Genomic DNA, 17,419 nt, shown 5'->3' with positions numbered 1-17,419 from the left:
CCATGGCATATTTCTGTTTTAAGATGATGTGTGTTACATTAGGCAGTTTGAATGGTATCCATTAGCATAAGCCCTTCTGTCTTTGAAAATACTTTTGCCACTAGAGTTTATAAGTCTGGTTTAGGTCTCTGTGTTTGTTTAAACTACAGATCAGTAAATGGCTGAGATGTGTATTACATTTCAGGGTTTCTTCATGATATATCGTATTTATTGTTGTTCAGATCTCTGTGTGGTCTAGTCACGCTATCTATTATTCCAACAAAGTAGCTAATGACAAGCTGGCTGCTTAATGAAGTGCTTTTGTGGCACCTTATTTAGGGAGGGAGGATCTTTTTCTGGCAGCTGAAGGCTAATGTAACAATATCTAGTGTAATTTTGCCCTTGGAATCTACATACAGTAAGTCATCTGTGCAGTAAACTTATGTCCAGGAAGGCTGAATTAATAACCTCTGGGTCAGCCTCACAAATTTTTCATTATTTCAAATACCTTTTCCTGTTGGTTTAAGCCTTTTGTTCAGGACGACACTGAATTGCAGTGGTTCAATGGATTACCACCTGTGTTTTCAGGAAGGACTACTGGTAATTTTTGTCACAGACTCAAAATGTAGGAAGCATGGAAGTAAGATGTATTAAATATAGTAATTATCCATGAAAATAACCATTAAAACAGTAAATATGATCACATTTTTATGAGTATCATTTTAGCTGTGGCAATAAGCTCAGAGTCAACACATTCAAAAGTGGTAAATCTTTTCTGTAAGGGAGTATATTATATTTGCAATAATCTTTATTTCTACAATAAATGTTTAAAGGCAATTTAGAATTTTTCTGCCAATTAAAAGTAACAAATTTATATAATCTTTTCACATTCAACTTTTCCCTTCAATGTAGACACATGCAAGGGAATTTATATACCTGTATATCATGTTTTTAATTAAGAAGACAGCAGCAATTAAGAAAAAATGCTATGTTTATGTCCTTGAAAATACCATTCTTCAGATGATGTTCTGGTAACAAAAGATGCAGGATCTTAGATAAACATCTATTGGGAATGAAGGGCTCTTCATATTTTTTACTAGATGAGCATTTCAGACTCATTTGTGACTGGATGGTAGTGTATTCTCTCTTGTTATTTTCAATTTATTCTTTGCTGGAGACAGGAAGGGAGCACTGAAATATGAAATTAGGATGTTTAGAGGGAATAACTAAAGAGAGCTGCAGAAGGGTTTTAATTTGTTTAGAAGGCTGAGAGGCCACCTCGTGAGTGATCCTTCCTGCTGAGCTGGGGGAAATGCACAAAAACTCCGTGTACCCCGTCTGGGCTGCCCCTGTCTGCGGGGACTTCCTCACATCTCAGCAGATATTTCAGCAAGGCCCCTCCTAGGAATGTTTCTGGGGCTCCTCAGAGTCTTTTGGAGACATTATCTCTCCCACTTCTTTAACCTAAACTTCCAGTGCTTGTAAACAAGAGAGAGAAGAAGCTGGGTTGTGGGAGAGATGCTTCACAAAACTACCAGTTATCCCATCCCCTGGATGATGGGTTTCAAACTAGAATTTTATGTCTTTGGTTGCCTTGCTCTACCCGATCAGCTTTTTTAAAACTGTTTATCTGTTTCGATTTAGAATAGGTAAAACTGCCACACAAACTAGAGCTGAAACATGGAGATGGCAGCAGTTTCTGAAAATCTAAATGGCTTCTTCAGTTGCATTCAGAGAGTCTCACACTGCTCTGGTTTGACCAAAACTCTGAAGTTATGTGTAGGAGTACAATAGCAACACAGTCTACAGCCCAGTGAGTGCACTAGGAAATTGTTCTGTGGTTATGAGACTTTAATATAGTGAAGAAATAATTGTCCAGGCTCCAGATAGTTTCATGATGTTGCTCTGACAAGCTCAGTTTATTTAATAAGTTCTTCTATTGCTGCTGTTACATTTATCATTGTTAGCCTGTCCTTGCTTGATGTGAAAAACGGTTAGAAACTGAAAACATAAAGAGACCATTTTCGTATTTCATAAACTTAACTCTTGGGCTCTGCCATTTACTTATTCACACGAGTTCAGGATGGGAATAGTGTGCAGGTGTTCATTTTACCCACATAGATATTTTCCAATATCCGAGTTCTTAACCTGCCCCTCTTTCCACCCTCCCTCAACCCCCAGCTCGCTCCCAGGCCAAATATAAACCAGTATTTGATGCAAACCTGCCTCAGATGGTTTATGTGGATTCTGAGTTCCTATATCTAGGATTCATGCTTGCTGAATAAAGTCAAGAAAAGACTTAATGTGTGATGTGAAAAATTATTTTCTTTGTGTCTTTCTAAAACTTTATTCATACAATTAGTGCAGAACAAAATATTAAGGAATCAGAGAAGCGATACTTGCATACTCCCTTTGCGAGGTGTTTTTAAACACTTCAGATTCATTTTCTGAATAAAATAGATGCCATTGTCCTTCCTCCTGCCTCCATTCCCCCTCACTCAAGAGACATGTGTTTCTTTTATTAAATTAACTCATCATCATGGTTTTGTTATTTCAACTGTGGGCTTAGCTGACCAAATTTCTGTATTGCTTGAGAGAGTCATTAATCATTTGAAGAGGATTTGTATATGTTCAGTTGCTCAACATCTCATCTCTCACTTTACTCCCAAATAAATTCAATAATGTTGCACGTGTTCTTTTGCTTTCCTTTGTGTAGTCAATAATATTAATTTAACCTCCTGTGTGTTGGTGGGTGGTTGGGAGTAACAAAGCAAACATGGGACTGCAGTGAGCACCGAGAAATTTTGTTCTGTTCGAGTTCTTCGCTGTTTAATTATTTTGATTATCCCCCGTTGGGTTGAAAAAAATAAATCTGGTAAAGTGCATGTTTAATTCATCATTCAGAGCCACAGTTAGTGTTCAGATGTTGACTGCTGGATCTGAACTGCTTGTTACTTTCTGTATTTTTGGGAATAGTTATTAACCCCCAGCCCAGCACAATGCTATACGTAGGCTGTGTCCTGTCCCTGGGCACATCTTGTAGGAGGCAGTACAGCTCTTGCTGAGTCCAGAGCGGCATTAGATGCATGCTTTAGGCTGAAGAGTCTGGGTTAAAGTTGCTTCTCATGGGAGGCAGAGAAGATGCAGAGCTTGAGAAATATTTTTTCCTCCTGTTTGGGAGCAGGAATGAAGCACTTAGGGCATACGATTGTAAAAAGGCACAGAGAAGTCAGAAACTTTTCCGCTGATAATTAGAAGCAGCCTTGAGGTTGTCATCAACCTGAATGTGTCAGATGAGCTGAATGTGCAGGAACAGCACTGATTTCACTTTAAAAGTTTTCGTCTTATCTGTTTGTGAAATAGTTTGCTTTTCTCTTTCTATAGCGCATTTTAAACTTTATGGATGGTTTGCGTTTTTGTTTTTACTGTTCTATATTGAACATCATTCACTGGTTACTTTGTGGTGGTAAGATGAAAAAACCTCAGAAAATATTAGTGCATTGATTTTGAAGCAAGTCTGTCATTTTGCTATTTTCTTTGACAGAATATTCTTTTACAGAATTACTTTTAGAAGTTGTTGATCCTGCTTGTTCACTACCTTGATATTAGCTGTAGGGCTTTAAAGAGAAATGAAGGAATCCTGTGGTTCTAGGTAGCAATAAAAATGGTATTAAAATGAATTAAAGTCTTGGAGATTTCTTGCATCTCTAATGATACACAAATGCTATAATTGGTTTAAAAAGGTCAGCCCCATAAAACTGGTTTGGGAAATATTTGAGTTAGTGGAATGTAGAAGAAAGACATCCTGACAACCTGTTGGCATGTGTTTTGCTGTAAGTATTCTGCTTCTTCTGCTTCTGTGATTTGACCACATTGGGATACCAAGGATTGGTATTTAAATACTTCTAATCTATAAATAAAATGAGACATAGTGATAATTTTTAATGCTCTGAAAATATTATTAATCTAGTCATGGCTCACTGTGTAATGTATCTCAGTTTTCCTAGTCTGAAAAGATCATCCTCATAATGGCAAGCTCGATACAAGTGTATTCAAAGGTGTTATAATATCCTGAAGTATTCGGAAGTACTTATTAGTCTTTCCTTGTTTTCTTTGATCTGGCGCAGAGCTTGTCCTTTTGGAGTGAAAAGTTTTAGGTTAATTGCTGCTTCTTCCAAAGTGTTGTTTAAATAAAGCCTAAAGGACCTCTCATGTTTATTAGCAAGAAAAATGAGCCTTTTCTATTAGTGTACTTCTGAACTGGAAGTGTGAAGTGTAGAGTTCTCTGCCATGTCCATCAGGAGTGAGTTGGGAAGAAGGATCCTCAGCAGAGCCCAGGGAGCTCTGACTGCACCAAGGCCAGAGTGGGAGTGCAGGAGGGAACATTTTGGATGGAGCTGAGAAGGGGCTGCCCCAGCCCCAGGAATGTTCCTGCTGTGCTCACTCAGCAATATGTGCAAGAGATGATAAGCCTTATCAAAAGACAGCACTACTATACTGGCAGATTTTCCAGGTTGGAGGTTTTTGTCTTTTGTCTCGCAGTGTTCGAGTGTAAGCTCAGGGTTTTCTGGTAGTGCTGGTAGTTATGTGGGTTTGAAAGGCTTAACCTTCACAAATTCACTCTACCCTTACTGTGTCCTGGTTACGAGATGATTCTTTTAAGTCATGAAATTCTTGATTAAAAATGAAATTTTGAATAAATTGCTTCCATGGTTTATTCTAGTTCTGTAGGACTGTGATCCCTGGCTCTGAACTCCCACTCTATTCCAGTGGGATCTTTTTAACAGACACCCACTGGGAGAAGGGAAAAATTACGGTGTCACTGGAGTAGAGATTTGTTTTGTTCTTTAGCAGAAAGTATTCCTCGAAGGTTTTCATATGCGTGAAAATGAACACACTGAACACTCGCATTTCTAGACAGAGGAAAAACTTTAGTTGTCCAGTAAAGCTCATCAGGGTGTTCAAAATGTCAAACTAAAAGCCCACTATGGAAACCTTTCTTCCTTCCTTGTTCTATTTACTAAATTTTATAGTGACCGAAGAGTTTTTGTTCAGTCCTGTAACAAGAGATTGTGGGGAACTTTTGTATATAAAAATAAACATTTTTAATGCTATTTATCTGTAAAGGAAAAGGAGGCTTCATATGAAACCTGTAACTTGAAGTGACGTTTTTTAACTTTAGTGGGTGATTTAAAATAACCATCATGGTTATCTATTACTTGCCGTGTTCAGTGAATCGGTTAATCCTTACAAGACTTCTGAGACCTTGATGTGTTATCAATTTACATGCTGCTATAATAGCTTTTATACTATAATAAAGTATGACTTATTTATCCTCTTTTAAGGTGATTTTAATAGGGTAATCATATTGGGAAGGAATATATAGCCTGGGGAAAGGTCATCTCAATTTGATTGTGTATGAAACAGATGAGTATTTTTTTCAAGGATGCAAATAATATTTCTGTACAACTTTCACAATTAAAGAGGTACTAATGACAATATTTCAAATCCCAGGTGTTTTTTGAGCCATGCTGTTGAATAAAGACATGACAGAAAGGGTAGAAAAAAAGCATTGCATGTTCCTACAGAGGAGCAAGGAGGAACCTTCAGAGAATAGTTGGACACGATAAAGATTGTATATTACAATGAGAGATGCTGTTTTCTCAAATTTAAAAGCTTTTTAAAATTCAGAAGCTTCTGTTGAATGAGGCAGTTTGCTTTTATCATCTTTTATACTTGCTCACTAAACAGACTAAGTTATTGAATACAAGAGCTTTACTCATACGCTTCAAAACATAAATCTTCCCTACTGGACAACTGTCAGAAGAGACTTCTTTGAGCCTTAAAAAAGCCATACTGTTGCTGGAGCTATCTTTTGTTTTAAAACAAACTTGCCTTTGCCTTTCAGTGTGATGATCCTGTAAAACAATTTTGAGATTGATTTCCTAACAGCCCCATAAGACTCTGCCTACTCTGGTTCCAGCAGTGTGTCAGAGCAGTCCAGGGTTCCACAGACTGTTAGCACTGTGATTCTTGGGATGTCAACTTGTGATGATCCAGTGCTTATTCTGTTGAGCACTGATCTGTTTGTATTGCCTAAAAATGAAAGCTGAGATTATTATTTATATGTCCCCAGTTTTTATGGCCTTACTCTATCTTCTTCATTATGATACAATGTGGAATTTCAAAATGGTAAAGCAAACATGCTGAATGATGCAGATACTGCTAAGGAATGTACAAGCAAAAAACCCCAGTCTGTTTACTTGAGCAAATTTAAATGCACAAGATTATTAAAAAGCATATATAAAGTATAAATGCTGGTGTTTAGATCTAAAGATTCAGATGGCGTGAGTGAGATTTCCCTGCTCACCTGCAAGTCTACTTGTAAGGTTAGTTAGTGCAAACTCACCTGTTGGACAAGTCATAGTAGAACCGGTCTCTGCTCCCAACCCGGGTAATTGTCTTGTTATTTATTAAACTAATAACTTTGGTGTGTTTTATTCTGTGCACTCAGAACTCACCTAGTTAAGGTTACATCAGAGACTGACCTCCATTGACAAGATTAAACTGAAGTCATTTTCTCTGAGAGCTCAGGTGGAGTATTTGTGTTGTCAGCAAACAGGACTTTATCCTCTTTCTCCTGGGCATTATCTCGAATGCAGTGTCAGAATGCCAGATGGATTTGCTTTAATATTTTTCTCCAATATTTAATAGTCTTCTATCACCTTTCAGCTGTCACACTCAATAATTTCCTCTGAAAAGAAGTGCCCAAAAGAAGCCACTGTTTAACAGCTCTGCTTTAAATGATCTTTTTCAGTAGTATTTTTGAGCTGTATGTATTACCTGATGTTTAACCCTTAGAACTTGTGGACTGTGTTAAATATGGGGTTTTTTGTGGGTTTCTCACTTGCAAAAAAAATCAGTAAACAAAAGCCAACCCCCACAGGTGAAACAGACCCTCTCCCCGCTCAGGAAAACAGTAATTATCCACAATACCAGGAGGACTGTTTTATGCTACAATTTGCTTTAAGCCCATGTCCTTAAGGACAAGAAGAAAAGCAGTTTGGAAGGAAGATGAAACAATTACCCTCACCCTAATGGAACTCAGCAGTCCAGGGACTGTGAAGAGAGAGGTGGATGGCAAGAAAGAAGTATCAAATACATAATTTTATTTATCACTGTACTGGCAGGAAATGGAATATCAGCCTTTCTTCCAGACTTAGATAGTGTCTGATCTATCATGGGAAGCTACACAACTTCTTCCCTGCTTGGAATTGGAGTAGCACTGCATTTTACAACAGTCATTAGTACATTGCTTAATGTTGGAAGGAATATTTTATTACTTAGTAAGATGGGAAATGAGTGGAATTTCAAGTCTTCTGCCATGTCTCTGTGGCTTTTGCAGAAGAGATAAGTAAAAAACTGTTGTACCATGTGGGTGGCAGGCATGCAGTGTAGTTCATGATCCATGATAAACCTGGATAATATGCAAAGATAAAGTTTCTCCCAAATAGGATGAGAACTGGTGTTTCTTAGGAATGATCATGTGTCTTCTTCCTTTTGGTTCTGGTATGACAGAATTCAAATCTGTAACAGTGACAATCCATCAAATGTGAGAGAAAAGGGAAGCATCTGAGTGGGTGTTGGATAATTGTAATAACTTCAGGTATTAGTTGAAGGCAGTACAAATGTGTGCTTTTTTTCTAGAACCTTAGGATTCAATAGCTGTATGTATTCATGAGGTGTATGCAGCAGACTATTTGGCTCATCTCAGTATAAACCTGTGGAATAACTTAAAAGTCAGATGTTTAATCATGTCAGATTAATTTCCGTTAAATTGACGTTCAAATACCGGTGTGTCTTTGCTGTGTGTGATTAATGGTAGGGGGAACGCTGAGTTTGAATATTTCTGTCATACACACAAGGTCCTCCAAAGCTGACATGCAGTGAGCTCCTTTGTTCTCTGCTTTCGTTTAAAATCCAAGTCGTGGGTTGCCCATTTTGAAAAACCAAAAGCTAAAAGAGCAGGGTAAGGAAAGCTGCTCTCCAAGTAATCTTCCATTTAAGATACTGTTTAAATATTCAAGCCTTTTAATGGAAGTGTGTAGATTGTAAGATTTTAACTGGCTCTTATTTAGTAGAATGAATCACACTAAGAAAGAGTCCTGTGAAAAGTCTAGTAAGATTTTGTACTTGCAGGTCTATTTTAGCTTTGCAAAGAGTGTATTTATCCTTGTACAGATTGTATCAATATGTATTATCTATGAATGCATAGATTTATGTTTAAATATTATAGGCATTTACTCTCAAATTGATAGTTAGGGCAGAAACTCATATTTAAATTAATGTGATTCTTCAAAGATGCTAAACTTTAGTCTCTTTAGGTTAAGAAACAAATCACAAACTCTTGCCAAGGGTTGGGGTTATTTAAGAGGTTAAAAAGTAGTCTGTACTGTTTGTTACCTTCAAAGCTTGCTAGAATTTCTAGTTAAACTAGGTCATAAAGAAATCCATAATTTTATCTAAATTACTTTTGCTTATCTGGTTATAGTTCCGTACAAAATAGGCCAAATGGTCTTCAGGAATCTTTAACAGAGAGACAATAATTTCTTTTTCAAAACAAGTCACTACTAAGTTGATATGTCCATATTAAAGTATGCATAATTTTACAAAAACAGCTATGATAATCATTTCTAAGATTCAGCATAAAGAAAATAATTTAAGGAAATGTCAATCAGTATACCTGGGGTAAGCAACTACAGCTGTAGTTAATATTCCTGTGAAGTAAAAACACTTTTAGTTCAGGAAGGCCTAAGATCAGCAATGATAGTAGTTCTTAAACTGGTGGAAATAAGCTCAACAGGGAGACCGTTAAATAATCATCCAGGAAAATATTTAAATCTAGAAAGCTTTGTATTAAAAATAGTGTACATATTATTTATGATCAGAGTTTTTGTTGGACTGCCCTTAATATTTTCAGGGCAGTCAGAACTGAGGTAATGTGAGGTTTTCTTGAAATGTATTGATAAATCTGTTTTCAGAAATGCTCGGACTGTGGAGGGAGTCTGAGGGATGGTAAAAATTTCATTTGCTACTATTGTAGGTGGAGATACATGTCAAGGTTTAATCAGTGGATCGATATGATAAACTATTCATATTTTTAAGCTGAATGTGTGTTCTGAATACAGACTGTGGGTTTCTGTTGTAGTATGAATACTTCAATGCCGTGCTCATAAATGAACGAGATGAAGAAGGAAACTATCTGGAGCTGGGGAAGGAGTTCATTCTGGTGCCAAATGACCACTTCAATAACTTGCCTGTGAACATCAGTCTGAGTGATGTCCAAGTACCAACCAACATGTACAATAAGGGTAAGAAAAAAAAGCTGTTTTATTAATCATTCTACTGGCTAAACTTAGGAACATCCTTGCTTTAAATATGAAGCTGTTGATTAACTGTGTATTATCTGTGTTTTCCAGTTGGCAATAAAAGTGAAATTTCAGTGGAAGAATGTTTAAAGTGTGACAGTTCTATAATATATTTTATCCTGTGGCAATTTAGCAATTTATTATGGTCAATGATTTGCATATTAGACTGTCATGAATTCTGCCGTGAAGTATGACAGATATCTTTATTCTTATGAATTGTTTTCCAGAATCTTCAAATAATTTGAACAGGGCTTACATTGCCTCTTAGCAGTTGGATTCTATCTGCACTGAGATCTGGATGTGTCTGTGAAAGACATAGGGTAGATGGGAGGGGAATGTTTTATTAGATTTCTGCTTTCAAGCTTCTGGGAATGTTTCTAGCTGTGTATGTTCTATTCTGGCTCTATACACAGCTGCTCTGAGTTTTCAGATAATATTTAGAAGGAATAAACTGCATTAAAATTTCTGCTCCCTTGCCTATTTACCATAGGTGCTGGATAGCACATAGCACTAACAAATAGCTACATTAGATACTAGAAGTGATGGACTTGGGTCTAAAAATTTGGAATGCAAACTCAGAGATGCTTAACTCATTTTCCATATGCCTTTTCCCTTTGATCAGAGAGCACAAAATTTTATTTTTACAGTGCTTGTACAGCACCTATCTATTTCTTTTTCTCAAGCCACTAATAAAAGAAAAATTAAGAAGGAAAGCACCAAAGTTTCCCAACAACATCTGCAGGATATTTGCCATTGGTCTGTAGAAGGCTGCCTAATCTCATTATCTGGTTCCTCTTCCCTGTTTTAACTATACTAAAAGACAGCTAAAAAGACATTAAATGCTTTCTTCATAATACATTCCAGGCCAGCAATTGTGGTAAATCATGCAAGGGTATTGTGTAATAACAATTGGAAGGAGAATTAATTCAGATAGGTTGGGCTGGTAGGAGAAGCAGTTGACATGGCAGTTTGTCTTCAAAGTTAGCATTCTGACTTGAGAATCTTGAGAAACCAAAAATCGTAGAGTAATGTCATGAACTAGGGACTGAAAAATAACAAAGCTTCCTAGAGATTACTTGAAAGGTTGTGAACTGAAGAGTGCAGGATATTTTGGAAAGATTTGGAAAATGCTTAAAGCTTCTAAAGATACCAGACCCCTTTTTTTGTGCAGGTGCTAAGATTTATTTAATCAAGCCTCTCTATAAATTAATTCATTCTAGAATTGCTAAAGAGGAAAAGAAATGATTGCATAGGTATATAAAGGTCAGGCAACCCCATTTTTCTCGAGAAGCAAACCAGCCTGAATAGTTAGTGAGAGCAGTAGAACTAAAGGAACTTCAGTTACGTGGTATGTCATAATGCTGTGTATAGAATATGTTTTATAGGCTGATTATTTATATTTAAAGACCAAAGTCAAAGGGCTTGTTGCATCTTGTTTTGGCCTCTAATACAGGGACTGTGGAAACGGGGAAGATGGAGCTCTGTGATGATTCCTGTTTCCACACCATCTAATTCAAACAATCTAAACTCATCACTTTATGCAGCTGCAGAAGACAAGCATTTTTTTGTCACTTAAATGCATTCCAACTGCAGAAATCTGGTTTGTTGCTGACATTTTCCTTGCACATGGACATGATAGTCTCGGTTTGGAGCCTGTCAATGTGCGGAAATGTTACTCTTGCCAAGAAGAGGACTGTATACTTCAATATTTTGTTGCCCAATTCTGTAATGCAGTGGGGTGATAACAAGTTAATCAAATCCTAGCCTGAGGGTACAGGCAGTAGATATTGATAGGTTTACAACTGAGTGTCTGCACAACACCATTTCTCTAGAAAAGGCCTGTTGTTCATTTCCAGGTTATGTTTTAATTTATTGAATTTCTAGGCAGAACCACAGCTCAGACAGCTTAAAACAGACAAGTGTGCTCTCTGAATAGTTAAACACAGGAATCTTGAGTTAGTATAGAAAAATAAATCTGCTCTCTATTTGTAAGTTAATTCTCAACTTTTTCTTTCATTTTTGTTTACTTAGTTTTGCAGATATTGATAATTTGCATTGGGTTCAGAGAAGAGGGACAGGACACACTGAAGAGTTGAAAATGTGGCTTAGACTAAAAGGCTCCAGGAGCTCAGTTCATTTAGCTTATTCAAGAGATGACTATTTTAATTAGTTGATCTGCAGTTAATTACTAATACCAGACTATAATCTGATTGCAACAGATTTTAGAAGATCCAGTGGCTGAAATTGGATTCCATTATTTTGCAAATTGCACAACTTTGTGCTCAGTTAAGTTTTGGGAAAAACTTTGGCCTGGTCAGCTGCACGATTACAGTGATCCCTCTCAGCTGCAGAATCCCTGGAGTGGATGGTCACAGCCCCTAACTGGGCTCTCAAGGAGTTAAGCTGAACAGTCATGGTACATAAATACCTTGCTATTCTTATATGTCTTCTGGCTCTTTCAGCCTCTTCATAAAGAAGCTTAAAAGCATTGATGGTAACAACAGGACTACCTAATTCTAATTCTAAGGATATATTTGAGTTTAGAATCTGAAAATAAAAAGCAAAAGTAGATTTCATTACATTTATGATGAAATCAAGAAAACTGAAGTACTACAAATATCAAATCTATGATATTAAAATTTAACATGGAACATTTTGAAAAAAAAAATAAGAGCCACTAAAAATGTCTGTCAACCTAAAAGTAACTCTAGTGCCATTTTTGATTACAGACTGTATGCACCTACTGTATGGTGCATAAACTATACTAATGTATATGGGAAGGTAAACTAGTGAATTTAGTAAAGAATCACAGCTTTGCATTTACAGCACTCTTGATCATCATTGTAAACTATAAAGGTGTGGTCTGGTTATTGATGTGCTTTTATACTTTTCATTCCCCTCTTCTGCACACCCTCGTTCCCTTCTTTCTGCATGTCTTACAGATCACATTGATTAATATAAAAAATAGAAAAGTTGCTGATCTTTGAAATATAAAGCCTACACAGCTCAGAAAACTATATTTTGACATTCCTATAATGTTCATATACTGGAGGAATTCAGAGCAAAGAAAAGTGGATGATGGTGCTCTACAGATAAGTGTATTTACCTGTCTGTCTGTACAGACATGCCTCACTTTAGGCCACTTTGTAGCAAAGCTGTCAGTCCATTTAAACTGCACAACATTCTCATGGAATTAGCTTCCTTCATTTTTTCCTGAAAATGACTGCTTATTATAAAGTTTTGCTTTTGAGATGTTTAAGCGTGCGTTGGGAGTCTAAATCTGTCAGTGCATTTTGTTTCTTCTCTCTGAGCACAAAAGTGTGTTTATTACCTGCAGCCTCACTGCCCGTAACCAAAGGATTTGCAAGGCAGTATGTTTTTAAACAATGAATAAATAATTAAGATTAAGAAAGTTCTGTGACAGCTGTCTTAGCAGACAGTAGCTCTTCCATCCAGAAATATGGCAAATTATCAACTGCATACAGACTTCTGACAGAAAGAAGCAAAAAGGTTTGTAGTGAATTAATCATATTCATATATTCATAGCTGAAAAAGGAAGGAAAGAAGTAAAACACTTTTTCTTTAGAAGAAAAGTCCAATTTTTGAAAGCACAGAACCAGTGTGAACCCAGCCTGGACAATGCAGTACCAAGGCAGAAATCCAGGTGTGAGAGCAGGTGTATAAAAGGCACTGTCTCATTCAGCTGTTTGGGTCTTTTTTTAGTCAAGTTTATTTATATAACAGCACAAAGTGAGTTCTCATAGCTCTTATTTTTTATGTCTCCCCTATTATTTTAGAATGTAAGTGATTTGGGACATGTCTCAGACATATCTTGCAAATATACTTCCACAGGTACACATTCCTGAAATGCTCATGTGACTTTCTACATGTCAGTCAGGGTATTTTAAACAGCTGTTGTGGAAGAGATTAGTAATAATGAAAAATGATTAATGATTTAAAGTTTTCATGGCTACAAGAATTGATTTATTATTTTATGAGATGCCAGTAAGTATATTTAGAAGAACCTAGGAATGTGACATATAATTAAAAAGCAGCAGTTGGAATGTGGGCTTGGCTATCTGGCAATGATCCACGGGGAACATGGCAGTAGGATTGCCACTGGGAAGAGTAGGATTCTATAATGGATTTATGTACACGAGGAGATGATAAAAGAAAACTAAAAACTAATCAGAAGACTCAAAACTGATCTTGCAGATATTGACAGCATATAGAAATAAAAGAAAAATAGAGCAGCATTTTGCCCTCTGTTAGTATGAGAATATAGGCAGCCTTACATTCTTAGTCCAAAGTATGTGCTGTATCTGAGATAAAGAACCTACTCCAGTCTTCTTTTTACCTAAGTCTATGTCACTTCATATTTACCCATAGTTATGTTGATGACATATTTCCTGCTAATGAGTTTGCAGTCAGCTTTTCAAGTTCATGGAAGAGGCTTATGAATACTTGGATAAATGTGGTTTTCAGTGGAATGTAGATGAAACCGAAGCCAAAGTGGGGGTGAATGTGTCTTGGTGACATACTCTCAGACAATTCTAAGATATGGCACCTGTTGAAAAGCAAAGTACAGTACCAGGAGTGACACACAGCAGGATCTCAGCTGCTTACGTCAGCATTGTGTGAAATCAAGGAAACACAGGAGGGAAATCTCAGTGTCAACTGAAAACAACTCCTGTTTTTGAGCTTTTGCACTTGGCCTTTGTTTATATGATAAGGTAAACTTTACATTCATTGTTTGCAGAAAGGGGAAAAGCCCAGGTTCCCTGCTTTTCAGTGCTTCAAACATTTCTAGACAAAAGCACTTCTCCTTCCCTTTAAACTGTCTTCCCCCGTACCTTTCTGTTGTTTCCCCTCAGGTCCTCAGATTTGTATTTAGCAAAATTTACTCTCTCATTCTCTTAGTGTTCTTAGTCATTAAAAAGAGCTTAATTCACCAACTAATATTACTGAGTAACTAATTTAACTGGCACTAAATTCTCCTTTATCAAGTACTGGTGCAAACGAGAGGGTTGGACTCCTTGAAGTCAATTATGTTATTGTTGCAAAATCAGTATTAGATTGCAGTTGTCTCTTCCATTCCTGGGAATACAAACAGGCAGTTACTGAGATGCATCACAGCAGCACCTGCCCATCTAGACCACTTTTAATCCTTTTCCATTTCTGGGGAATTACTCCAGTGTTTCTTGAATGTTTCTGGGACTTGAACTTGCAGAATATTTCCAGAATAACTGTAAAGGGTAAGAATTCATAGTGATTTGTAGGGATTTATAAGTTGGTGCACTTTGTGGTTTCTCAAAAAGTTTCAAGTATTTTTGCTACCTTTTGTTAACCAAAAGTTAAGCAGTTAGAATTTTGGATTTTAAAAAGTTTGGTGACAACAGGCTCTGGTTGAGAATCAAGGGTAGCTAGTGAGATTGTTAGGTGCATGCCTTTATAATTTGGCTGCTGTGAATAATTTGGATTTTTACACGTGTAAAGAATATTTTACTCCTCTAGATACAAAGGAATGCAGTGAAAAGGGAAGTGATGAAGGCATTTTGCAGTAGAAACAGAACAAAACTAAATAGGTTCTAATTACAGCTGGATAGAATAAAACACTGCCTTTACTCAATCTATTTAGATTCAATGTGCTCAGTGAAATAATTTCTTCACCATGAGAAATTTAGAACCAAGGAGAGACTTCTGTGCCTGGGAGCTTTTTCATATCTAAGAATATTATTTATTTCTAAACCTCTTCTGTCGCATAAAATCTTTACTGTAGCTCTGCCTCTATATTTGGTCTGGACTAAAATATTACACAGCCAAAGACAACCTTTCTAAATGTTCTTAAAAAATAAAAATGCCTTTTAGAATGAGCTAAGTTTTACTTTCCTCACTGAGTATCTGCTACCTCCATTTCCTTTCTTAATCATCCCAAGAAGACACAAAAATGAATGTGGTATTCAGACCTACTTTAGTGCTTTATTCTCAGGTGAACTTGCATAGTTTCATCTTTGCACAAACTGTTTCATTTGTTCCTGTTTAGACCTGTACTAACACTTTGACAACTGCACATTATGTTAATTCCTTCATCACATTTTTTCCCTGCTTAGTGAATAACATTTTCTCCGATTTTCAATCCTGAACTTAGATCTCTATTTTCTGTATGAACTATTCTTGCTTGATCTCCTTTGTGCTTAATGATTATGACATGTAACTTTTTCTGAACTGAATTACATGTGGAGAAGCTGTGCAGTGTCTCAAGGCAATTGGATATATGATGCCAACTGCAGGTTATTGGGAGATGACAAAATTCTGCTTTCTACCACTTGTTCTTGCTGGGTATTTCTGTCCTATTCAAACCAGCTACCCTAAGCTGTTCTGTAAACTCTTCCCAGAACTGGCTTGGTAAAAGGAATCAGATCAGCATTTTTTCTCAGCAGAGTGTTTGAAAATAGAATCATTTTGACAGAAGTAGGGTGGGGCTGACCATATGAGAATCTATCTACCAGCCCTGGACAGTAGGCTCTGAGATGTGGTGGAGGAGGTAGACATGTGCCAATAGAGGTAGACTGGGGAAAGGATAATCCCTTTGTTTGGGTCAGAGCAGATGCAGCTTGAGAAATCTGTTTGATTTTGCCTTAAAAAAAAAAATCAAAGCAAAACAAAAGAGAAAAGAAAGTGAAACAATTTATCTTGGCAATAGAAGGGAAGTAGGCTTATATAAGTTGCCTTAAGTAATGCGAGGTTTTTCCTTTGTTGTCATTTCTAGTTTACTGTATATATAATCCTGTTTTACTTGCTAAGTTTTATAATGGAGAAATATTTCCTAGAGGATAAACCTTTATCCCATTAACACAGCTGACAGTGCAATTAAGTGCATTCTACAGCTTTGCAAGGCTTACTTACCCATTGAATTTTCTGTACTTATTTAAAGTCATTGAGCAAAGAGTCCAAACTTACTACCAGATAAAACCCCAGATTTTAAAATTCTAAATACTCTTAACTATTTTAAGTGTATTTTTGTTTTCATCATTAGTGAATGTCAGAGGAAAAGACATGTATAGAGGGGAAAAGACATATATATATACATATATAGACATATAAAAAAGATATACATATATAGAGATATCCTACATGGTGGAGAGTGGTGCAGTCTGTTCTCACACCAGAGGATGCTGATGTATATGTGTGATTCACTGGAGTATTGCAGGAAATATTATGCATACAAGGTAGTTTTCTGACCATGGTTCTGCAACTAACATGTCAAGTCCTGCATTAGAGGAATTTTAATTTAAGGTGCAGCACAAGGTTCATGTCTCTGTTTTCCTCCCCATCCAGAGGCAGGCAGACTGCAGCTCTGCACTGCCTTCCATTTGTACAGCACACAGCTTTTGAGAGCCATGATAGTAGTGAACAGCAGTATTTTTAGTGCTTGCCTACTTTCCCATAGTTTGTTTCCAGTGAGATTCCATAGGATAGCCTGAGGCACAGTTTCTCATTCAAAGTCTGTGACTGTTGAAGAGTTTTAGACCTGGCTCAGCAGTGTAGTTAGTGTTCTTCAGCCCAGCACCAAGTGCACACCCCTGCCCCACAATTATGTTCCATTGATTTCCATGGCCCTGAAATTCAGCACTTACTGAGACTGAAGCCTCTACCTCAGAGTTCTGTGGAGATCACATCTACATGTTTTAGCTTGGGCTTTTTGCACTTTACTCCTAGCAAAGCCCTGGGGTGAATATCACACAAACACTGAAATGCCAGTCGTTCTGGAGGCACAACCTCATCAGCACCTTGCTGGTGCAAATGAATAGGCTTGTTCTGAGCAGACTTAGCTTTGGAAATTTTTCTTCCTGGGTTGATTTACAATGATGTATTTTTAAATTAGATTGAACAGAAAATGTCTACCCTTGACTCAGAAGAATTCTTGGGCTCTGTGAAAAGAATTGATTACTGTCTTTGAAGTGCCCAAGGTGAGGCGTTGATTGGTGTGAAGAAAAATGGGATGTGGTGGG

At 36.9% G+C, this 17,419-nt stretch overlaps 1 protein-coding gene across 1 annotated transcript in view; it reads left to right on the top strand.

The window, feature by feature from the left end:
- Positions 1-17,419, top strand: part of CACNA2D3 (calcium voltage-gated channel auxiliary subunit alpha2delta 3) — a 247,363-nt gene that overhangs the window by 10,853 nt on the left and 219,091 nt on the right. The window contains exon 2 of the mRNA XM_027884815.1: positions 9,188-9,350. Within this exon, the coding sequence (XP_027740616.1) occupies positions 9,188-9,350 (163 nt within the window). The remainder of the gene's footprint in view (positions 1-9,187; positions 9,351-17,419) is intronic.

Source organism: Empidonax traillii, unplaced genomic scaffold (assembly GCF_003031625.1).
Source record: "Empidonax traillii isolate 1590-97213 ecotype Southwest subspecies unplaced genomic scaffold, ASM303162v1 scaffold155:size2260171, whole genome shotgun sequence".
NCBI lineage: Eukaryota > Metazoa > Chordata > Aves > Passeriformes > Tyrannidae > Empidonax > Empidonax traillii.
Note: the sequence above shows the minus strand (reverse complement) of the source record. Positions and strands in the feature narration are given on the sequence as shown.